This window comes from Oreochromis niloticus, linkage group LG16, assembly GCF_001858045.2.
Source record: "Oreochromis niloticus isolate F11D_XX linkage group LG16, O_niloticus_UMD_NMBU, whole genome shotgun sequence".
Classification (NCBI taxonomy): Eukaryota; Metazoa; Chordata; class Actinopteri; order Cichliformes; family Cichlidae; genus Oreochromis; species Oreochromis niloticus.
Window position 1 is genome coordinate 35,541,092 of NC_031987.2, and position 24,099 is coordinate 35,565,190.

At 39.2% G+C, this 24,099-nt stretch overlaps 1 protein-coding gene and 3 long non-coding RNA genes across 9 annotated transcripts; 2 read left to right on the plus strand and 2 right to left on the minus strand.

The window, feature by feature from the left end:
- Positions 1–489: 489 nt before the first annotated feature.
- LOC109197698 (uncharacterized) lies at positions 490–4,351 on the plus strand. Its single transcript, XM_019353435.2, has 3 exons — positions 490–705; positions 2,307–3,316; positions 3,985–4,351. Exons 2-3 carry the CDS (start codon positions 2,483–2,485, stop codon positions 4,300–4,302), a joined length of 1,152 nt encoding a protein of 383 aa, XP_019208980.1. The 5' UTR covers positions 490–705; positions 2,307–2,482; the 3' UTR covers positions 4,303–4,351.
- A 3,837-nt stretch (positions 4,352–8,188) lies between these two features.
- LOC106098329 (uncharacterized) lies at positions 8,189–10,387 on the minus strand. The gene is made up of 2 exons (XR_003216942.1): positions 10,175–10,387; positions 8,189–8,572 (listed from the first exon to the last, which is right to left on the minus strand). It is a non-coding gene; the product is annotated as an uncharacterized LOC106098329 (long non-coding RNA).
- A 1,813-nt stretch (positions 10,388–12,200) lies between these two features.
- Positions 12,201–15,042, plus strand: LOC109197517 (uncharacterized). The gene is made up of 4 exons (XR_002058569.2): positions 12,201–12,263; positions 13,412–13,523; positions 14,265–14,422; positions 14,854–15,042. It is a non-coding gene; the product is annotated as an uncharacterized LOC109197517 (long non-coding RNA).
- Positions 15,043–18,410: 3,368 nt separating this feature from the next.
- LOC109197366 (uncharacterized) lies at positions 18,411–23,194 on the minus strand. Of its 6 annotated transcripts, none has more exons than XR_002058477.2 (7): positions 23,134–23,194; positions 20,914–21,108; positions 20,342–20,815; positions 19,683–19,844; positions 19,338–19,469; positions 19,132–19,233; positions 18,411–18,989 (listed from the first exon to the last, which is right to left on the minus strand). It is a non-coding gene; the product is annotated as an uncharacterized LOC109197366 (long non-coding RNA). The 6 variants fall into 6 exon arrangements; XR_003216610.1 differs by lacking the exon at positions 19,338–19,469 and adding an exon at positions 19,474–19,527; XR_003216608.1 differs by having other exon boundaries at positions 19,338–19,527.
- Between the last annotated feature and the right edge of the window lie 905 nt (positions 23,195–24,099).

Sequence of the window (24,099 nt, forward strand, 5' to 3'; positions counted from 1 at the left end):
CCAGCGGCAGAACCCCCTCGGTCCTCAGGGTATCAGCACCCCGATCAAAGTTCATTGTCTTACAGACCCTCTCATAGTCTCCAGATTGGAACTCAGTCAAATCCATACGGAAGAGGATTAGGGCCACTGGAAAGAAAAAAAAAAGAATTCTGACTTTAATCTCAGAATTCTGACTTTTTTCTCAGAATTCTGACTTTAATCTCAGAATTCTGACTTTTTTCTCAGAATTCTGACTTTATTCTCAGAATTCTGAGATTAAAGTCAGAATTCTGACTTTTTTCTCAGAATTCTGACTTTAATCTCAGAATTCTGACTTTATTCTCAGAATTCTGAGATTAAAGTCAGAATTCTGACTTTTTTCTCAGAATTCTGACTTTAATCTCAGAATTCTGACTTTTTTCTCAGAATTCTGACTTTAATCTCAGAATTCTGACTTTTTTCTCAGAATTCTGACTTTATTCTCAGAATTCTGAGAAAAAAGTCAGAATTCTGACTTTAATCTCAGAATTCTGACTTTTTTCTCAGAATTCTGACTTTAATCTCAGAATTTTGAGGTGGGCACCTGCAGGCATCCATCTTCAGTGACAGGGATGTGTCCAGGTGTGCAGGTGGAGACCTAATTCACTAAACATGGTGGATATAAGTGATTTTTTGCGTGGCCGAGGGGTCCCCGAAGATGCTGTTTTATTAATGGAAGAGCAGAAGGTGAGTGAAAAAAGAGAGATACTTTGGTGTCTCTTATTTTTACAGGAAAACAGTTACGGTACAGTTACGGTTAGCTGTTAGCATGCTTGTTAGCTTATAATGTTATATAGGAATGAACGTGTTTCACGATGTTACAGTATACTCGGTGAATTGACGTTTTAACTGTTGCAGGATCATCCCAGATGGGTTCGTTGCATTTTATTTTATTGTTCTACTATTTCAGTTTTTCAAGGCAGTTAAGCGGAGCTGTGTTACAGATGCTAGCCGCCTGCCAATAACACTGGTATATTTGATATTGGCAGTAAGTTACACTTAGTACAGCGGAGGAGAGAAACTGTAATGAATGTTTATGTGGATATTTCACTCAGAAAAATGGGTGGCGTTCATACACAGCCACCGACACACAGCCCCGGTTGTTGTTCTGACGGTGGCCGACTGACGATCCCCTCACAACATGCTAACACAAACTAATGTTGTGCATGTAACTGTGTATACGTTAGTGGTACAGCGTCGGAAGAAATGAGCAAACTGTTAACTGTTTATAATGTCAGAATGACGTCATCGTTCTCCTGCACTGTGTAATGTATGTCAGCTCAAGAAGGAAATCATATCTTATACTCTGAGCTGCCCAGTGCACTTAACGCCTGCGTGTGGAAATGGTAGGCTGCACTACAGTTCACTACCGGTAAAAAATAAATTTAATACAGTATTTGGGTTTTTTTTTTTTTATAGAACAATAAAATAAAAAGTGCTGGCTGAGGAGCGCTGCCGCGTTGAACTTTGACCTCGGAGTGACGTGACGTTTGTTTGAACAACCAATAGAAGTGCAGAAAGTCGCAAATCAGGCATATTGTTCGCATAAACACAAAAATAAATAAATAAATAAATAACGAAATAATCCCGATGTTGTGCCAAAGAGTGATTTGTAATGTTACTTTGTGTTCTATGTGTAATACCTTTGCTTAAATGACTAAATGGACTGTATTTATGACACTGTGTTATAGTCCTACATACATAAGTAACATTCATATGTACAGATAAAAATGTACAGAGATATGTACACAAGCGTGTACACAAAAGTCTACTGCTGATCGAGCTGCTCAGTGTTCGTACAGTCTCATGCAGAGGGCGTGGAGGTGTTGTCCATGGTGGATGTTAGCTTAGACAACATCCTCTCCTCCCCAGTCTGCTCAGTGGATTTTAGCGGACCGCTAAAGCTGGCCCTCCCGACCAGTTTGTTAAGTTTCCCCCTGTCCCTCTCTGCCATTCCACCACTCCAGCAGACCACAACATAAAAGACAGCAGACACCACCACAGTGTCGTAGAACATCCTTAGAAGACGTACTACCTACATCATAACCAATCAAGTCCTGCCTTTTTTTAAATACAGATTAGGATTTACTATTTACTGAAAGGCTATGCATTAGTTTGCTTCTTTCATTATTGTGTTTCGCCCTGCATAAAATAGATAGCTTTCCTGATAACTACAGTCAGTACTCTCCTGCTGCCATTAGCGGTGACCTAAGAGGCTTAACCATAATATTGCTTTGCAGTGTAAATGTTGCAGAAAATGACTGTCTTTTCTTTCTTCTTGTGTGCAGATTGACTGTGACGTCATAGCACTGATGGATGACGCAACTTTGGCAAACTACATTCCCTCGTACGGAGACCGAATTGCCCTCTTCAATTTCTGCAAAAGCAAGCAACCACTGTCAAAAAGAAAACTAGGACTTCTGCAAAAACTTCACCTCTCGAAGTGAGAGAAACAGTCGCTGACATGTCAGATTTGGATGACTTTATAAGACTGTATTTCAGACTTTCCTTCAGTAACAAAGAAATACTTTCAATTTTAGCACATAGTCATCAGACAATTATAAGTGTTCGAACTCTAAAGAGAATTTGTAAAAGACTTGGGCTCTTTAGAAGGAAGAATCAATCAAACTTGGAGGAAGTGCTAGCCTTTGTCCAACAAGAGATCATGACAAATGGACAGATGCAAGGTTATCGTTGGCTACATCTTCGTGCAATTCAACATGGATTTGTGGTGTCACAAGATACTGTAAGATGCATAATCAAATTGGTAGACCCTCAAGGTGTGGAACTGAGACGAGCTCGACGGTTGAGAAGACGTCAGTACAGCTGCAGAGGGCCAAATGCTCTCTGGCACATGGATGGCTATGACAAGTTGAAACCATATGGTATTGCTATCAGTGGCTGCATAGATGGTTTTAGCCGCTATGTTGTATGGATGGAGGCTTATACCACAAACAATGACCCTAAATTGATTGCAAGTTATTTTCTGAAAACAGTTTCATGCATCAATGGATGTCCAGAGAGGTTACGTGCTGACCGAGGTACAGAAAATGGTTGTGTCGAACAAATGCAGATGTTTTTACGGAGAAACCACACAGACAGTTTTGCAGGTGAGAAAAGTTTCCTTTACGGAAGAAGTACAGCCAACCAACGTATAGAAGGATGGTGGGCTACCCTACGCAAACAGAGTGCACAATTTTGGATGAACTTATTTCAAAGTTTTCAGGATGATGGCCACTTCACAGGGGATTTTTTGGACAAAAGTCTTATCCAGTTCTGCTTTCTCAATCTTATTCAGGTAAAAGCATGTGCTCATGCTATGTAATGTCTTAGCTGCAAAAATAGAAAATATAAATATGGTTAGAACATTTTTTTCTTTAAATAAAATATGAATTTTATTTCCATTTTAATATGTCTTGATGCATGCTCAATCAGCCAGGTAAAGAATGATTTTTGACAAAACATTTCTCACACTGAAAACAATACATCCACATGAACAGAATCAACTTTTTGGGATTCCATTTTAATACTTTGATGGAATTGTACTCATGTTATCAGTGGAACTAACTGCCCCTTTCTCAGTACAGGTGCATTGAGCATTAAAATTTTTTTATTGCCACATGGTTTTAATTATTATGGAGTCTGTTACCTAGCGGTCCTTTGGGCACGGTTTCAGAAAGCAATCTTATCATTTGGTTAATTCTCTATTGAAAATATATTGTAGAATCATTGCACACTGAGTATAAAGTGTTGGGCTATCTATTCAACAGTAGAATCATGTAGCACCATTCTGTGTCCATGTGCTTTTTAGTGACAGTGCTATTTTGTTTTTGCTGCTTGGTTTTACATTAATTAGAGGTCACTTTCTATGTCTGTTGATTAATGAGTTAATAAGCCTCAACTTTGGCTAAATCTACTGGTACATGGTCTGTTTCATACACTTGTATTGTGCTGTTTTTCATGTAGGATGAACTTGAAGTTGTGAACACATGGAACTCGCACAAAATCCGGCCAAGTGGTAGTGCAGCATCGGGTCGACCAGTAGTAATGTACTCATTTCCAGAGCTGCACAGTGCTGAGGACAGACTGAAACCTATTTCTATGGAGGATATCACTTTGTGTATGGAAGAGTGTAGCCCAAAAGGTCAATACCCCTGTGATGAAACAGTCTTTGAACTGTGTTGTCTGCTTATGGTAGAAAATGAATGGGATGCCCCAGGAGATCCACTTGGTGCTGCAGATCTGTATATTAGGTTAAGAGAAGAAATACTGCAAAGTATTTAAGAAACTTCAGTGTGTAAATGTACAAATAAATACAAAATATTTCTCTTTATCTTGATAACGTGATTTGATAGTAGGTGCCATGTCTTACAGGTACCTTTTATGCAGGTATTTCTGCACTGCATTAAATGAAAGACATCTTTTAGGTGTGACCGAACATGCCATTTTCAGGTCATTCTGTCAGAATATTGCTGTTTATTACTGCTGTAATGTAAATTCAGAGTGCTGATAGGAGATCGACACCAACTAGTATCATTTTATGTTGATCATAGTAATAAATACAGTTTGGTTGGTATCTTTTCCCCCCAAGTAAGATTTATTTCTACATTCACACTACCAATAAACAGAACTGGTTATATATTGCTTGAAAAAGCTGAACATTGTGATATTATCAATCAGTTATGAAACACATGTTAATCCTTTTAAAAGGCCATACATTAAACTGCATTTACAAATGTTATATTTTTGATTGAATCATAAGTGTTGTAAATCTGCCTACCCGTCAATTGCAATATAAATTTCTGTGTTTTGTTGCCAGATATGTGCATAGTATATAAAATATAAACTGACCAGCTCCCTGTTCATTGTTTTCTGTATCAACCTTTATTCTTAATATTCATGGCTGGAAACCCAGGCACCAGCATGTGATATGCTAGGTGCCCAGGTTATCTGTGGTATGTTTCAGCAAACCATAGTAGCATTAACATTTCTAGGTCTTGACAACAGAACGTTTCTATAAACGTATCATTGTTAATATTTCAAGTGGTTATGCCTTTTGGGGAACTTTTAGTGCAATTATATTAAAGCAAAGCTATTATAATCATTTACACATATGAAGATCCATCACCTAATTATTATTTTATTTCACTTCTGTTAGTTGTAAGATATTTTAGCTGGTTTTCATGTAAAATGACCATGAGTCATTGCTATACTGATGCAGTGTGAGGTGTCGTATACAAGGCTCCTTTATGATATGAATCCTAAAATTATAAGAAACATACCAAAAATATTTTGACTTATATTTGTAGTATCCCTGCCCTGCAACAATGCAACAAAACAGTTCCTGCAAGTGGAACCAAGTTATTGTCCCATTAAGTGCAACATGTTTTACATTTATATTTGTGTATCTTTATGAAATGTTTGAAATTAAAAATAAATGGTATTCTTCCATGTTACTGAGCTCATGTGTGGCAGTCTCTTGAAATCTGGCATGTTCAAATAGATAAGGAGCTTGATGAACATATTCAAAACAACAATACAAATGTACTGTGTACAGTAACATTTTATTGGAAAAAGTTTACAAGAAACCTGTTCTTGCCAATGCCAATAACATGGCTAAAACTCATAACCGTATAAGCTGCCCTGTAACAAGAATGACTCAACTTTTAAAACAAACTTATAGATCTCATACAGTCTTGTTACGCATCAGTATACATCAGTGACTTACTGTAAAGATCATGAACACTGGCTATTGTGGTATCACATAAAAACAAGTGTGAATGGTTGAGAACATACATGCATACAAATAAAAATGCATAATTTCTGGCAGTAAAAAGACATTTTTTCAGGTGTTAAGATTAATACTTTATCTGAGAACATGACAATTTGGCATTACAAAAGGATGCCTGAATAATCACAGCACTTGACCACTGCACTGAACTGTACAGTGTTTATTTATGATCTTAGTAATCAATAACTGTCTTCAAAACAGACTGAATCCTTTAAGCAGCTTGAATCAGTTTGATGGATGAATAACAGGTATGCTTAGAAACAATATGACAATAAGAAAATACTGGAATTTTAAAAAATATTTTCACCAACTTTAAATAGAACCTTTGTAATCAACAACAAATGCCAAACTTTGATACCTTAACCTACCTTAACTAAAAATTGCATATACTGTAAAGCAAAATATTTTCAGACATGACAAATGCAAATGCAAAAGTATAAAATTGTACATATTCCTTTTACAATACAGTGTTGAATAACAGCATTACTTTTACATTATAACTATGTTCAGTTTTAGCCCTGACCTAATAAGAAAATACCATCTGAATGAATTAGTCTTACTACTAATTACTTAAAAAAGTATTTGACTGTGCTGAATTCTCACACCACACATGGTGCATTAAAGAAAGTTTAAGAGCAGTTTAATTATAGTTTATAGATCTTTAGTATTCTTTCTTCATGCTTTTGCTGAAGGTTTCTGTATTACAGCTGTAAAGCTTGGATTTGGTGAAGACAGCTCTGGATATGGTAGTAAACAGTGTACCTGTTTGTTTTGTTTTGTGACTGTATCATGTAAAACTCAAAATGATAAAAGAAACTGAAATATTAGCCAAAACTGGACTTCTAACAGAGATGGGAAACTTCTCTCTAATTAAAAAAAGTATACTGTATAAGTTCAAAATACATAAAAATACATATTCCTAACATCTCTTTACAGTTATGCTCTAGTGTGAATGAGCAGTTCAAATGTAGCGCATTGCTGTGAGAGTCTAAACAATGTCCATCACCCAGACATTACTTTCAAGAACTGCATTAAATTCAGAACGGAAATCTGGGAAGTTTTCATAGCTGTTAGCTAGCTGCAGAACATTCCCACACGTGTGTCCGACTGGTCTTCTTGTAAACTCTGTCATATCTTGAAATTCCACATAAATACTGTTTGTTACTATAAGGTCAGATCCGGTGCAGAAACGCATAAATTTCTGAAGTTTAATGTTATCCAACTCTCTGATGAATCTTTTGAGATGATTTTTCACTTCTTTTTGTTGTGGAGTCAAATCCACAGCAAATTTCAGGAGCTGGCACACTTTTTTTGAAGTTGGTTGCAGTTCAGAGAATAACTTGGTCAGTGCCTCCGGACTGAGGGAGATATGGGGGTTGATGATCTCCCTCCAGCAGTCAATAACAAACATTGGTTTTTGGACAAGTTCTTTGTGTGCTATTTCATCAAGGATTGTAGGAAGAGTCTCAGCAGTGATTCTTTTTCTACAGCCATAGCTGTCAAGAACTTCCACAAGATCATCCAAGTCAACTGCAGAGAAATTTTTTACTGCTTCCATCAAAACATCACATTCTTGGCTGCTGACAAACTGTAGAAAGTGTGCTTTAAGATCACTGTAAACACCATTGAAAAGCACTTGCTCCAGAAAAGGGATTGCAAGTTTATTTGGAAAATACTGACATTCTTCATAACCTTTCAAGAGTATTCGCCCAACTGCCTTCCATTTTCAGCAGGAAAATCATGGCGAATGAATGGCACTTTAACTGTTGCACCTAGGGTGCATCGCTCATAAAATTCATGCCAGAAGCATGTGAGTACATCTCTTAGTATTCCTGATCCAGTGCCTGGTTCTTCTGTGTTGTCTGGAAGTATGCGCTTCACATTCAGTGTTTTTCTCAAAATCTCTGCATCAGAGAAAGCAGTAATCATGTCACGTAAAGTGTCAGTATGACGTATGGTGATTGTTATTACGTTCTCTGAATTAGGTGGACTGAGGGGTACAAGAAAACCCTCATAGACTAATGTGTCTTCTGTATCTTCTTCAGCATCAAAAATTGGCCCAAAAGTTATTTCTGGATCATCTGAAATTTCTGAACCAGTGATGACTTCATCAAAATTACCCCTGACTTCCCCCACTTGCAATGGATTACTATCACTGCCACTGCTTTCTGAGACAAACACCACTTCAGATGTCTCGCTGGCATCTTCTTCAGGATCTTTTGGTTTTGTTGCGATGTAGAAGCGTAACATTGTCAGTCTCGCTGCCTCATACATATTGCCAATAGACTGGCAGGTATCATCAGTAAGGTGGTTCTGTTTAAAGTCCCAAACCTCAAACTCAAAATCTGTTTCACATCTCTTAGGAGATATGCCATCAGGAAAAAAAAGTTTCTTTCCTTCTTGAAGAATATCTTTTAATCCAGCATCAGTGGCCATTTGAATTTTTCTAGTGCCACCTCCCTGCTTCGCTCTCACCTGTTTGGCTACTTTTCCATCACTATGTATCCATCCTATCTCAACATTTCGTGTTGCTTTTTGCTTCTTTGTCTGTCTTATTCCTGCATCTGTATGTGAGGTGTTCTCCTTTGGACTTTCTTTTCTGGTTTTCATTTTCTCACGAAGTTTTTGCAGAAGTCCTAGTTTTCTTTTTGACAGTGGTTGCTTGCTTTTGCAGAAATTGAAGAGGGCAATTCGGTCTCCGTACGAGGGAATGTAGTTTGCCAAAGTTGCGTCATCCATCAGTGCTATGACGTCACAGTCAATCTGCACACAAGAAGAAAGAAAAGACAGTCATTTTCTGCAACATTTACACTGCAAAGCAATATTATGGTTAAGCCTCTTAGGTCACCGCTAATGGCAGCAGGAGAGTACTGACTGTAGTTATCAGGAAAGCTATCTATTTTATGCAGGGCGAAACACAATAATGAAAGAAGCAAACTAATGCATAGCCTTTCAGTAAATAGTAAATCCTAATCTGTATTTAAAAAAAGGCAGGACTTGATTGGTTATGATGTAGGTAGTACGTCTTCTAAGGATGTTCTACGACACTGTGGTGGCGTCTGCTGTCTTTTATGTTGTGGTCTGCTGGAGTGGTGGAATGGCAGAGAGGGACAGGGGGAAACTTAACAAACTGGTCGGGAGGGCCAGCTTTAGCGGTCCGCTAAAATCCACTGAGCAGACTGGGGAGGAGAGGATGTTGTCTAAGCTAACATCCACCATGGACAACACCTCCACGCCCTCTGCATGAGACTGTACGAACACTGAGCAGCTCGATCAGCAGTAGACTTTTGTGTACACGCTTGTGTACATATCTCTGTACATTTTTATCTGTACATATGAATGTTACTTATGTATGTAGGACTATAACACAGTGTCATAAATACAGTCCATTTAGTCATTTAAGCAAAGGTATTACACATAGAACACAAAGTAACATTACAAATCACTCTTTGGCACAACATCGGGATTATTTCGTTATTTATTTATTTATTTATTTTTGTGTTTATGCGAACAATATGCCTGATTTGCGACTTTCTGCACTTCTATTGGTTGTTCAAACAAACGTCACGTCACTCCGAGGTCAAAGTTCAACGCGGCAGCGCTCCTCAGCCAGCACTTTTTATTTTATTGTTCTATAAAAAAAAAAAAAACCCAAATACTGTATTAAATTTATTTTTTACCGGTAGTGAACTGTAGTGCAGCCTACCATTTCCACACGCAGGCGTTAAGTGCACTGGGCAGCTCAGAGTATAAGATATGATTTCCTTCTTGAGCTGACATACATTACACAGTGCAGGAGAACGATGACGTCATTCTGACATTATAAACAGTTAACAGTTTGCTCATTTCTTCCGACGCTGTACCACTAACGTATACACAGTTACATGCACAACATTAGTTTGTGTTAGCATGTTGTGAGGGGATCGTCAGTCGGCCACCGTCAGAACAACAACCGGGGCTGTGTGTCGGTGGCTGTGTATGAACGCCACCCATTTTTCTGAGTGAAATATCCACATAAACATTCATTACAGTTTCTCTCCTCCGCTGTACTAAGTGTAACTTACTGCCAATATCAAATATACCAGTGTTATTGGCAGGCGGCTAGCATCTGTAACACAGCTCCGCTTAACTGCCTTGAAAAACTGAAATAGTAGAACAATAAAATAAAATGCAACGAACCCATCTGGGATGATCCTGCAACAGTTAAAACGTCAATTCACCGAGTATACTGTAACATCGTGAAACACGTTCATTCCTATATAACATTATAAGCTAACAAGCATGCTAACAGCTAACCGTAACTGTACCGTAACTGTTTTCCTGTAAAAATAAGAGACACCAAAGTATCTCTCTTTTTTCACTCACCTTCTGCTCTTCCATTAATAAAACAGCATCTTCGGGGACCCCTCGGCCACGCAAAAAATCACTTATATCCACCATGTTTAGTGAATTAGGTCTCCACCTGCACACCTGGACACATCCCTGTCACTGAAGATGGATGCCTGCAGGTGCCCACCTCAAAATTCTGAGATTAAAGTCAGAATTCTGAGAAAAAAGTCAGAATTCTGAGATTAAAGTCAGAATTCTGACTTTTTTCTCAGAATTCTGAGAAAAAAGTCAGAATTCTGAGATTAAAGTCAGAATTCTGAGAAAAAGTCAGAATTCTGACTTTAATCTCAGAATTCTGAGAATAAAGTCAGAATTCTGAGAAAAAAGTCAGAATTCTGAGATTAAAGTCAGAATTCTGAGAAAAAAGTCAGAATTCTGAGATTAAAGTCAGAATTCTTTTTTTTTCTTTCCAGTGGCCCTAATCCTCTTCCGTAAATCCAGCCAGTAGCAGTTCTCAGTCTAGAGATTACCCAGCCACACCCAATATTAGATTCTAGCTCAGGGCACAGCCGTTTAATATCAGCCCCTAGCTTGGAGCTTAGCCACCAACAGCTAGCAACACATTTGTGTATAGATGTAAGCCAGCCACAATCAACACCATGTTCCAACCCAGAGCCCATCCAGAAACAACCAACAGAATCTTCCAACACTGAGTCTAGCCAACCATTACCAGCAAGGGAAAGGAAGATGGAAGGTGGGAAAGTTCAGATTGTGTGGCCCAGATCTAGTGAGAAAAGAGAGTGAGAAACTATTGACTCTGAACTGGCTTTTATACTAGATCAACAAAAGTCCAGTTGAAAGGAAGTTGGAGAACCTGGGGACCGTCATCTACAGCTATGGGGCTGTGCAGTTTGGGGTAAAGAACAAGACTCAGAGACAACAAAAAGGCAGTTTAAACCAGGAAAAAGAAATGAAGCAACAACTTACTAAGCTGCTAAGAGCAGAACACCTCAGACGACAACGTAAGAAGAAAAACGGGACTGTTTTCTACATCAAGCCATACAACTTTGTTAAGAGCCTTTTTGTTGAAGAGAAGAGCGGGTGCCTCAAAATGCCCATAAAAGACCTGGAAGATCATCTAAGGATAACTTACTCTGAGCATTGGAGGCATGAACCAGTTACCATTCTGAGTGATATGCCACCTATCCAGGCACCTGAACACCAAATGGACAGAAGACCATCTACATGGAGTGAAGTGTAGCAGGCAAGAGCAGCATCGGCCCCAGAACCTAGTGGCATTTCATAAAGGTTCTATAAAAACACCCCATCAGTCCTCAAATACCCGTGGAAGCTGATGAAGATAGTGTGGCAGAAAGCGGTGATTCCAAAGGCTTGGTGAAGAGCAGGAGGTATTCTGATCCCTAAGGAGAAGAACTCCTTAGGCCATTTTCTCCAGAACTGTCTGCTGAACGTAGAGGGAAAGATCTTCTTCAGTGTCTTGGCCCAAAGACTACTACTTTCTACTTTCCTGCAAAGACAACACGTTCTCACTCCCAACTCGTCAAATGTGTGACGCATGGTCAGGCTCCCTCTGCTTCACTTATCGACGCGCAGGGTACCCCCCTCGCGTCGAGAATTGACGTGCAGGGTCCTCCTATTGAATACTATAGAGCTCCCTAAACGTTGTTTATTGACGACAAGAGATTGCCGCGGAAGAGCCTGTTGTCCGTATATTTATACATTTCCGAAATCACATTGTAGTGACGTGTACTGAACACAATATATTATATAATGTAAGCAACTACCTGAGAAACATCAGATACAGCAGCTAAATTAATTATAGGCTATTACTTTTGTATCGTTTATTGCATTTATGGAGGGAGAGGTGTATGCTGGGTAATGGCACAGCTAGCGACACGGTGACTTTATTCACCCGCTTCGGCTGTTATCAGTCCATACAATGGGCGTTATTAGCAGAAATCAGTCCCATAGATATGGGCCATCCACCTGCTAGATTGTTCAGAAGGTTGTTATCATCCATCCAGATGGAGGATCACTAACTGGAGCGTGGGAAGACTCCAGAATCCACTCTGGCTGGAATCCGGTGGATACAGCAGTGTTACAGGTAAGACCATTTAAACGGACAGCATTTATAGAATGACTATTAAAAGTCAGCGAGTGTCAATAATGTTAATGTGGTTATGTTAGTAATACACCCAGTGCTAATATAACAGCTTTAAGATGCATTTGTAGATATTATTACGTGTTTTACCGTCTTTATGGTGCTAGCTTAAAGTTACGGTGTAAACGTTAGCTTATATTGTAGTAAAGCTGTTACTGTTTAAACGATGTTAGCACAGAAATATTAGCTTCTGTCATGACTGATGAAGTTACTAGTTAATAAAGTTTCCAGTAAAGTGATTAATCGCAGCCACAGATTAACAGTAAATATCTCGATTAGCTTCAATGCATCTGTAATAAATATGTGCACGTTTCAATGCTTCGTTTAAACTGTATGATACTTATACTGACCCAGGGTCAGTGTAAAATACAATCCTAGCTGTGTGAACAAAGCCTGGCTCCTTTAATCCTGCATGACAAACCTCAGGATGCAGGTTATTATTACTCTTTCCTGCTGGCACACCTGTCACACCTGAGAGTCAGCTAGAAACTTACAGTGACGTGGACATCATGCAAAGACTGCCAGACTCTGTAATACTGTAAATGATCAGTGACTCAGGTTAACACTAAACTTTAAACAGTCCCTCTGTGTCTCTGTGTGTGCTGAACATTTAGGATTTCATTCAGGCTGCATTGACTGTGGTACTTTTCTGTGTTAAAAACAGGTTGAAGACGGCTCAGAAACATTTGAAGATTAAAATTTAGCGTTATGGCTGCTCGTGGTGTGTAAAGCTTCTACTCAGCTGTATTTTTGTTACTAATTTATGTTTGTTGTTGCTTAACACAGACTTCAGAAGAGCAAATATGAGCACTGTTGCTTAATCCTTAATAGTTTAAAGCAGGACTGGATTGGAAATAAAAAAAAAATCCAGATTCTTCTTCCACAGAAGTTTCATTTGTCAGTGTGGGACTGCTGAGTCACCTGAAGAACTTATTTCATTCTCCATGATGTTCATTTACAGAAATGTTTCACAGGAACTGATTCCTCCCAAAGGGTGAACTAGTGTGTTTCCATAATTATATGTTTTTCATATCTCGTTATGAATGTACTTCTTAAATCAAGGCAAGTGTTTGTCCTGTTTTGTTCCTCAGGTACAGTACGTGATATTAAGGGCAGGCGGTCATCACTGGGGGAAGACAAGAAGCAGACGTACTTCCAAGAGGGAGCTGCAGTGAGGACACAGCCTGGTCACTGAGGTCAGAGGTCAGAATCTGAAACAGCCCAGGTTTATATTCTAGGGGTTATAAAAAATTCTAAATGTATTTATAAAGAAACCTTTAAATAATATTTTAAATAATAATTATAATTATGATTTTTATTAGAAATATCAAACATTTAAGTGGATTTTCTGTCACACGTATTGTTTTTGCCCTGCGATAAACTGGCAGCCTGTCCTGTCTTTGTCCTGTATCAGCTGGGATAGGCTTCATCCTCCCGCGACCTTGAATTGGATACATTGTATCCCAATTATGTAATCTGATCATTTACAAACTCAAGGTATCCAATCAAAATGTAAGCATTAATGGTAAAAATGGGAAAGCAGAAATAAGTGTGACATGAATGTAAATGTGTGAGCTGACATAGAGGACAGCTACATGTAGTCTGAAAAACCTTTGTTGTCAAGTTTGCAGGTCTATCACGAGACATTCTTACATAGAAGAGACTGTTAAAGTCTCTAACTCAGTGAAGCATTATTGGTCCAGTCTGTTTGGATAAATATAGTAAGCTGATGTATGTGCATTTATTGACACATTTTCTTAAGTGCTTATCCAGTTCAGGATCACAGTGGAGCTGCAGCTGGATGTGTTCAGTAAAGAAACCTTACAAAAGTTAACATAAACCTGCATCTCTGTACGTTGTTGTCCACAGGATGAGAAAATCAAACTAGAAGACTGTGGAACATGTTAATAAATGTTTGTGTGTTTATGCCTGTGTCTTTCACAGGAGGCGCTGGAAGGTTTCCCTAATAGTTCCTGGTGAATCAAAGCAGAACCATAAAGGTTGCTGGACTGCATCATGGCCTTACCCCTGAGCAGTCATCCTGTTAAAGGAGGAACCAGTTAGAAGCTGTTTTCAAAGTAGCTGAGCAGATTTCACCTCAAGTAAGCGATTAACTGTTTGTTCATCTGTTCTGCCACTTAAAGAACATTTAAGGACGTCTTTTGAGTGTTTAGTTGAATTAATTCTACTGGCTCTCATGGTCATTTGTGATTATGGACATATTTTTCATGTTTTCAACCATTTAGTAAATTCTATCTATTTAGTAATATCTGTCAGCTATAAAATATAATATAAATATAAAAATATCTAAATATCTCCTGCCCGTTATATTTTAATGATGTAAGACCAGACGTCTGTTATCCTGTTACATTAGCATTCCTCACATATCAATGAGATGCTGTACAGTACAATCCTACTGACACAGCAGAGGGATAACAGCGGCTATTCAACATCGTTACACGACACATTCGAGCTGCATGATGCAGACAAAGTGACTAAATCATCTTTTTGTGGTCTATTGTCTTCAAACCAGCAGACAAAGTCGATGGCAGAAGATGTTTGGAGAAGAACTTCAGGCCGTGTACTGACAAGGTATTTTTTCTTGTTATCAAAAGACATTTGGAGTGACGGCTTCTACAACTGGTTGTGCTGAAGTAAAGCTTACAGGCTAAGAAGTCACAGTGTTGATATTCAGCACAAAGAGAAAAGCTCACTAGTTTGAATTTATTTACAATCTTAGTTTTTATAAATTCTGTCTGTAAACAGCTTTTACAGCTTTGATATTGTTTGACACTCAATGTCAGGTGATGGTATTTAATTTAAAGGTTTCTTTGTCCCAATGAGCCATTTACACTGACCAGTTCACTTTAACTGTAACACATTCATTATTTAGATCCAACATTTCTAAGAGAAATAACTGAATGTAAAAAATGGCAGCACTCAGACCAGGTTTAATTGATAGAGATATATGCATGCATTATGAAATGTATGTATCCCAGATCATTTTTAGTCATCTAGTCATGGCAGACCCACCCCCCTCCTCCCAAGTTAACTGCAACCCAAAAGAACTAGTGGGGCTATTTACACACTCACAACCAGTGTGGGGTAAAAAGAGCCACCAAAAACCTGTCAGCCTGCACAGCTACAGATGTGCTAAAAGCTATAAGAGTTAGAAGCTCTGCTTATGGAGAAACCTTCTAAGCCTAACAGGGGACAGGTACTCCTGCCCAAATAACATGATATAACCCCACATACAGCCCAGCCATAAAGTGAACCAAGTCATTTGGTTAAAGACAGCATGGGACCAAATGCCAGCCTGCACCAACCTGACATTTCTTCCTCCTGAATTAAATGAATGAATGGATGAAAGTTAAATGACTACAAACCTAAAGCCACTAGTTCCCACATTGGAGTTCCCCGACACTGTGTTAACTGTACTGAGCTTGTATCAACAGTTGCAGCAGGCTAAGCTACCTGAGACACTGCATTGAACGATTGTTTCTGTCTTAATGGTTTCAGCTCAGATGTTCTGCTTTTTCCTTTCAGTAGATCAAAGCAGCTCGTGCTCTGTCTGCTTCCATTCTGATGGCAAGAAGAAGAAGAAGAAGGAGACTTCAGCGAAGTAGCATTCATGGTCTCAGTGGACAGTCATGGTCACACACTGCATGTGGTTATAAAAGCAACATTGTTCACCACAACAATGGAGATGTGTAATATTAGTGCAGCTACAGTTTGTTCTTGAACATCAGTTCTGTTTTCTACTTTGACCACTTAGACCAAAAAAAGTGTTGTTTTCAGATTCTTTCTTTTTAAATCTATAAAGCACCTGTTCATTTTTTATTACAATTAGTTTCACATGAATGTTAGTGTTTCCTTTATGATCTTTTAATGCTTACACTACACTGTACACGTCTACATTAGAGACATTTCTGTTACCTGTGTATGAGACTGGGCTGCTTGACTGCGATTTGGAAATGGATGCAAAATCACACGGATCATGCTATTGTTTGTTTTTTAATATGATGGACTGAACACAGGACGTATCTGACTAAGCAAAGATTAGTCCGATCCCATTTCTACCTGTCTCTACTGTTTCAACATTTCACTGAAGTTTGCTCAACTGTAACTGTCAGGATATATATTTATTCCAGCTCTCATAGGGCAAAGAAATGACTCAGACTTGTCAAATGTTCTTTGACTTGATACACAATATGAAGTTCACAATTTTCTTACAAATAAAACTACAATGACAAACATGAACAGCTGTGCTTATTTCTGAGACATGTTTTTTTTTAATGTGTTCATATTTAGACATCTGTATGTTGAAACTGTAATAGTGAACCTGAGGTGATGGTCAGCAGAAGGCAAATATATATAAATATAAAACAATATTGAAGTAATGTCTTTACCCTCTGCAGCGTGTGGACGCTGTGCACACAATCACCTTATTCACTGTAGTAAACGTGCACCGCTAGCTCACGTGACTGTCTCCATGGTTACATCGTATATTATTAGCTATGTAAACAGCTTCCAAAGATGCTGCCATAGCTCTCTGCAGCTGCAACACTTTCACACTTTACAAATCATTTCACGTTTTTGATAGTTATGGATAAAGAATGTGTTTTAAAGACATGCTAGGCGGTTGCTATGGTGGTTGCTGTGGCCTCGGGTGGACCGCGTCCGATTCCTGTTATTAGCTGTCCGCCGTAGGAAGGCTGCGTTCCATTTAGAAGTAGCGCCAGTCTGCCGTAACTCGAACTCAAACCCCGCTTTGTTCTGTAATTAAAGGGCTTTTACAGCCGTTCATGACACACACGCACACACACATAAAACACTTTGCCTCACCATGAGAATGCAACTTTACTAAAACTTTTAAAGTATCTGAGATAGGATAGAAAAATGAAGCAACCACAGATTTAATGATGAAGACTCTGGGTTCTGTAGTTCACGTTTTACAGTCCTGAATGACTCACTGCACATCCATATAATTTATTGAAGAGGAGTTTAGAATGCACTTTACATTTAGACTGTTGCTGTTTAATTTTTTACATTGTTACCATGTCATGAATAAGGTTCACCTGCTGGGGGTTTGATGGATCAGCTGGACAATACAGTCAAAGACAGACTTCACCCATCATATGCAAGAATCCTAGTTGGATTTTTGTTTTCACTCATATTTTAGAACCAAATATTGAAAACAATTCTGACAGACTGGATACCTGGTCAGGGTGTACATTACCTTTCACTCAAGCATCCCAGGACAGAGCCCTGCCCCACCATGAGCCTGGGTGGATACATGGTTATAATATAAAATGACTGATACTGAATTTGAATATTTCATGAAAATCAAATTATAATATGAATTCCTAGGTGTTTGTTATATCCAGCAAGAGATTGATTGCATATGTCTGAATTGCTAACCCTAACCCTAGCTCAACAGACCACAATGCCCTGGACTGTCAGTATTATTACATGCTGTGAACATAAGTAGCTTTGATCACAGTTTATGTTGTAAAAGAGAAGGAATATTGAAAAAAAGATCAACATTGTGATTATTTCTTCCAAACTGACCAGAAACATGCTTGTCAGACTCTCACAGCAAAGGATCAGACTCACTGTGCATGACGGCTCAGGCCAATAATGTTTGTTAGATTGTCAGTTGTTTAGTGCTTCTGTACAGTTATGGTCACCGTCTCTATTTCAGTATAATTAATATGCAGAAAACACTAAAAGCTGATTGTCTTCCAATATTCTAGCATAATTAAAAAACTTTGACTTTGTAAGTACATATTGTTACAGTCCTAATGCCAGTATGACTCTTCATAACGCCTGCTTTGAAATACTGAGCTTTAAAATTGACCTGATGAAAGATAATTTACAGTGGGAGTCTGTCAGGATAATTCTGACTATAAGATCACTGTATTGATCTGAATCCTTCTGAAATGTGCTGTGAATGAATGCTGATGCAACTCACTGTGGGAAAGCTGTTAATAAATGAATCTGTGACACATGCAACACATTCACAGAGGAAGAGGACACAAAGGGAGGACACGCAGAGGCTGTGTTAAAGTCAGAAATCCAAATCTTTAGTCAAAAACAGGTATCGGTTACAAACAGGAAGACAAGCAGTCCATTAAACAGTCTACAGGGTCAAACATACAGAGAATTCAAACAACAGTAAAAAAATAACTGGACACTGAAAAACTTAAAGCAATGTGAGACGCAATTAAAGGAAGCGGCGCAGTATATTCACTGAATTATCATCAATTACAAAAGAGAAAAACGACGATTTCTAAGGATTATTTTCTTAATTGCAGTTAAGAGTGTGGCTGGTAAAGATGGAAACATACAGAATGTAAACTGTGTGAGTTTGGTGAACTTTGTTAGTAACAAATGAGGTAAAAAACAAAACAAAACAGAGAAAACACAGAAAGAGGCTCTCAGTATTCATTAATAATTAGAAAGCATCTAAACATTCTGGTCGTGGATTTTTACAGTTTTAGTTCCGCTCGCTGTCATTATTATAATCATCATGATCAATGGCGAGGTCATGAGGTGGGCGGGGCTGTCTCTGGTGATGAAACCATGAAGGAACAGCATCTGGCACGTGTTGCTGAAACATCCCAGTACACTGGTGTAGTTTCCTCTCCAGCTGTTTGACATTTGACACTTCAACATTAAGGGGAAGAAGAAGAAACAGTGTTAGGTCAGGTGACCACATGGTTTCTAAAGTAACTGACAGGAAGTAACCAGGCCGTTAGAAATGGATGGCATGTGTTTAGAGTTACTGTAGTTAGGTAACTCTACTTACCAAAAGCAGAGCTGCTGAATGTTGCAGGAACATGCTCATGTGTGGTGGTCATTCAGTGCTGCTCCTGCAGGTTAGACAGTCCAATAGTGATATCCTGCCCATCTGAGAGTTTGAAAACACACATGCAAAGATTTAATTGTATTACAGTCAAAGTGGGATGTTCGATTTTGTCCTTTAAAAATGTTTGTGTATTTGAAAGCACTAACATTTTATGATGACTCGGATCGTCTCTCTCTAAGAGTATCTCCTTTAAAGGGGAGACAAGTGTATCCACTGATCCACGTCACTTTACCTGGATGATGACTCCTCTCTCCCTCACTCAGAAACTGGAGATTTACCTACATCATTACAAAAACATCAAAAACTTCTCCCTTTGATTCCATTCCTCCATTCCTGCTGAACATCAGGCAACAAATATCTCAATAAATCACAGTAAAATGTAAAGCACATATTTTCTCTGCTTTGTCTAACCTCTGCAGAGCCTCTGTCAAGAAAAACATATCTGTAAGCATAAAACAAATATACATTTCATAACACTGCACTGGACAAACCTCGGTTAGTTGATTTCCTCTGTGCAGTGCAGACGAGCATCAGTCAGTAAGTCAAGGTGGTGAGAAGGACTTGTGCCCTTTGTGACTCTGCTAGTTCTTCTGAGGAAACACCACCGTCTCTCCACACCGTCACCATCTGTGAGCACAAACGGCCGCTCTGCTCTGTCAGCATAGATCAGTAGCATAGATCAGAATATATATATCTATATATACATTTCATTTAACAATTGCAACTGAAAGAAATTAAATATTGAACAAAAATATATTGTCACATTCTGCATTCTCAAATACAAATTTCACAAAGTAAATTTTTGATTAACAGAAAAAATATGAATTACAAAAAATAATTGTATATTATTAAAATATTATGCAACCGTGACCAAACTCAGAATCATCATTACAGTATTGTGGACTTAATGCTTGCCTAATAGTGATAAACTTCAGGGGAGATCATGATGACAGAAAACTGTAAACAACACTCTGAAGTCTGAAGCTGCTTTTCTTGTTTCTGTGACCTCAGCACACTGACAGACCTGAAGTTGCTACAGATTTTAAAAAGTGATAATTATAGGGAAGAAACTTCTCTTTTTCATCGCTTTAATCAAACATTTGATGCCTCAGCTGTCTCAGTCCTAAAGCATTCTGCAACTACAACTAACCTGAGGAGGCTTGGATTTGGCTGCAGGTGCCCCTGTACATCCTTCTCAGCAGCACACATGTGGGTACCATTTAATCACACTTCTTCCTGAGCTTTGCTTCATCACAAGACTAAAGGTGGCATCCCGTGTCACAGTCTTATCATCATCCAATTGGAGAAGAAACATTTATGGTCATCCTGGTTTTGTTTTCTGATCCTGCAAAAAGACTGAGGACAACAAAGTCCAGAGAACACGAGACACACAACATCCAACATTCAGACTCAACAGCCTCCATAAATGAAGAGCACCAGGTTGGTCCCGTTATACTAGATATAAGCATACTTCACATTACTGTGTATGAATAATAATCAAGAGACAAACTTTGAAGATGCAGAGCATGAGGTCCCATCATCAGACTGCAAACAAACATCCACCAGGCTTCTTTGTTGGCAGAGGTGATGATTCTCCCATCAGGGATCAGTAGAGTGTATTAACCTGTGATATAAGCAGCAGTCAGTGAAATGTTACTGTTTCAGATAAGAAATCTGCCACATAAAAGCCAGGGTGGGAGGGATCTCTGCAAACTGACTTACCTCTGCGAGTGTGAGGCTGTTCCTCCAGCCTCAACAAAAATCTGACTCTCCAGTCACAGACAAACAAAAAAACTCCAGCTGGGAGATAGAAAACGCTGCCTGGGTCTTGCTGGATGTTGCTGGTCAGAGTCTCACATTAGCAGAGTGCTTCTTGGTCCCACTGACCCATGTGGACAGCGACTGTGGAGAACTGTTCTAGCAAACAGAAAAGAGAATTAAAATGACAAAAAGCCAAATTTCCACAAAGACTCTCTTAGAATCAGCAATCAGAAAATCATTGGTTCATATTACAATTAAATATGACCAGGCTCCTTAAATGTAAGCAGTTAAGATCTGATTTGATTTACATCCTTCACACAGCACATTTGTCCAGGCTGTCAGGTAAACATAGAATTAATCTCAGGTAACATGACCCATAGTAGAGATTCAGTAAGAAAGATTGCCAGCTCTAATATTATTACCACACAATCCAAGGACACAGTAACAGCTCAGATTTCTAGAAGTATTTAAACAAATGTCTTCTGAATATTCAATTCAGGTTCACAGTGGGGTGGGGGGGGGGGGGGTATCATGGAATTTTGTAAATAAAGTCTGCAACACAGAAAGAGCTGTGATCAAGCTATTCATTACTGCGCGCAGGAGAGCCAACACACATCAAACATCTAAGTTCACAGTCATGCCAGCTCTGCCACAGAAGTGGTGCTCCCACTCCTTTATGCATTCCAAGGAAGAGGGAGGAAGTTACAAACTGATCGTACCACACTTCACGCGTCTCGCTATGAAACCTAACAGATCAATGGTTATGCTGTTTTGTGCCCTTGGCCTAATCAGCACCTGTAAAGGGAGTTGTTTTCTCAAACTGCTGATGCTGAAGTAAGTTCATCTAGTTTTAGAAACTTTCACTGAACAGTCTATAACAGTGTCACAACTAAGCATATGCATAAGCACTTAAATACTTTAAATGAGAATAATAGAAAATTTCTATTACAGGAGCCAGAGCCTGTCCCAGTAGTCATAGGTAGAGCACACCTGGACAGGTACCAGTCTGTCAGAGGACTAACAGAGAGACAGACATCAGAGTAACAAATCGATTTAAAATTAATGTAAGCTTGCTGCAGCTGTATGTATGAACATGTGTTCCTGTGCTCTCAGTCCACCTCTCAGGAACCTGCAGTTCATTTTAAGTCTACTTTAAACAGACCTCACAAAAGGCTGATGTGGCTGGATCAGTAGTCTGATTTAAGTACGATGCCTTTGGCCAGGGATTAATCTGGCGCATCGCTTCACTGCAGTCTTACATATTATCCCCACACCTGAATAAAAAATACTGATATTTACAAATAACAAATTCAGCTGATGCAGCCTGACTCAATCTGATTCTAGATGTTCAGCACACACAGAGACACAGAGGTACTGTTTAAAGTTGAGTGTTAACCTATATCTTGCTGACTCTCAGGTGTGACAGGTGTGCCAGCAGGAAAGAGTAATAATAACCTGCATCCTGAGGTTTGTCATGCAGGATTAAAGGAGCCAGGCTTTGTTCACACAGCTAGGATTGTATTTTACACTGACCCTGGGTCAGTATAAGTATCATACAGTTTAAACGAAGCACTGAAACGTGCACATATTTATTACAGATGCATTGAAGCTAATCGAGATATTTACTGTTAATCTGTGGCTGCGATTAATCACTTTACTGGAAACTTTATTAACTAGTAACTTCATCACTCATGACAGAAGCTAATATTTCTGTCCCAACATCGTTTAAACAGTAACAGCTTTACTACAATATAAGCTAACGTTTACACCGTAACTTTAAGCTAGCACCATAAAGACGGTAAAACACGTAATAATATCTACAAATGCATCTTAAAGCTGTTATATTAGCACTGGGTGTATTACTAACATAACCACATTAACATTATTGACACTCGCTGACTTTTAATAGTCATTCTATAAATGCTGTCCGTTTAAATCAGGGGTCCCCAATCTCAGTCCACGAGGGCCGGTGTCCCTGCAGGTTTTAGATGTGTCCTTGATCCATCACAGCTGATTTAAATGGATAAATTACCTTCTCAACATGTCTTGAAGTTCTCCAGAGGCCTGGTAATGAGCTAATCATGTGATTCAGGTGTGTTGACCCAGGGTGAGATCTAAAACCTGCAGGGACACCGGCCCTCGTGGACTGAGATTGGGGACCCCTGGTTTAAATGGTCTTACCTGTAACACTGCTGTATCCACCGGATTCCAGCCAGAGTGGATTCTGGAGTCTTCCCACGCTCCAGTTAGTGATCCTCCATCTGGATGGATGATAACAACCTTCTGAACAATCTAGCAGGTGGATGGCCCACATCTATGGGACTGATTTCTGCTAATAAAGCCCATTGTATGGACTGATAACAGCCGAAGCGGGTGAATAAAGTCACCGTGTCGCTAGCTGTTCCATTACCCAGCATACACCTCTCCCTCCATAAATGCAATAAACGATACAAAAGTAATAGCCTATAATTAATTTAGCTGCTGTATCTGATGTTTCTCAGGTAGTTGCTTACATTATATAATATATTGTGTTCAGTACACGTCACTACAATGTGATTTCGGAAATGTATAAATATACGGACAACAGGCTCTTCCGCGGCAATCTCTTGTCGTCAATAAACAACGTTTAGGGAGCTCTATAGTATTCAATAGGAGGACCCTGCACGTCAATTCTCGACGCGAGGGGGGTACCCTGCGCGTCGATAAGTGAAGCAGAGGGAGCCTGACCATGCGTCACACATTTGACGAGTTGGGAGTGAGAACGTGTTGGCAAAGAAACAACTATATTGACACAAAGTGCAGAAAGCCAGCATCCAGGGCTTCTCAGGATGTCTGTAGCATGCCAGCGTCATTTGGCACCAACTGCCAAGAAAGAACAAAGAGACCGCCTTTGGGTCTTTTTAGACCTTGCCTTTGGGTCAGTTACACATGAGATCTTGTGGATGGCCTTCAACTATTTCAGCGTACTAAACTACATCACAGGACTGGTCAAGATCTACTCTCAGGATTTACAGTTTTGTGTGACAGCTGAGAACACCACCACAGTCTGGCTGCACCTGGGAATTGGACTTATGGCAGGCTGCATGATATCCCCTCTGGCATTTATCATGGCAATGGAGTTGGTCATGCAGGCATCTCGGTGGGTAG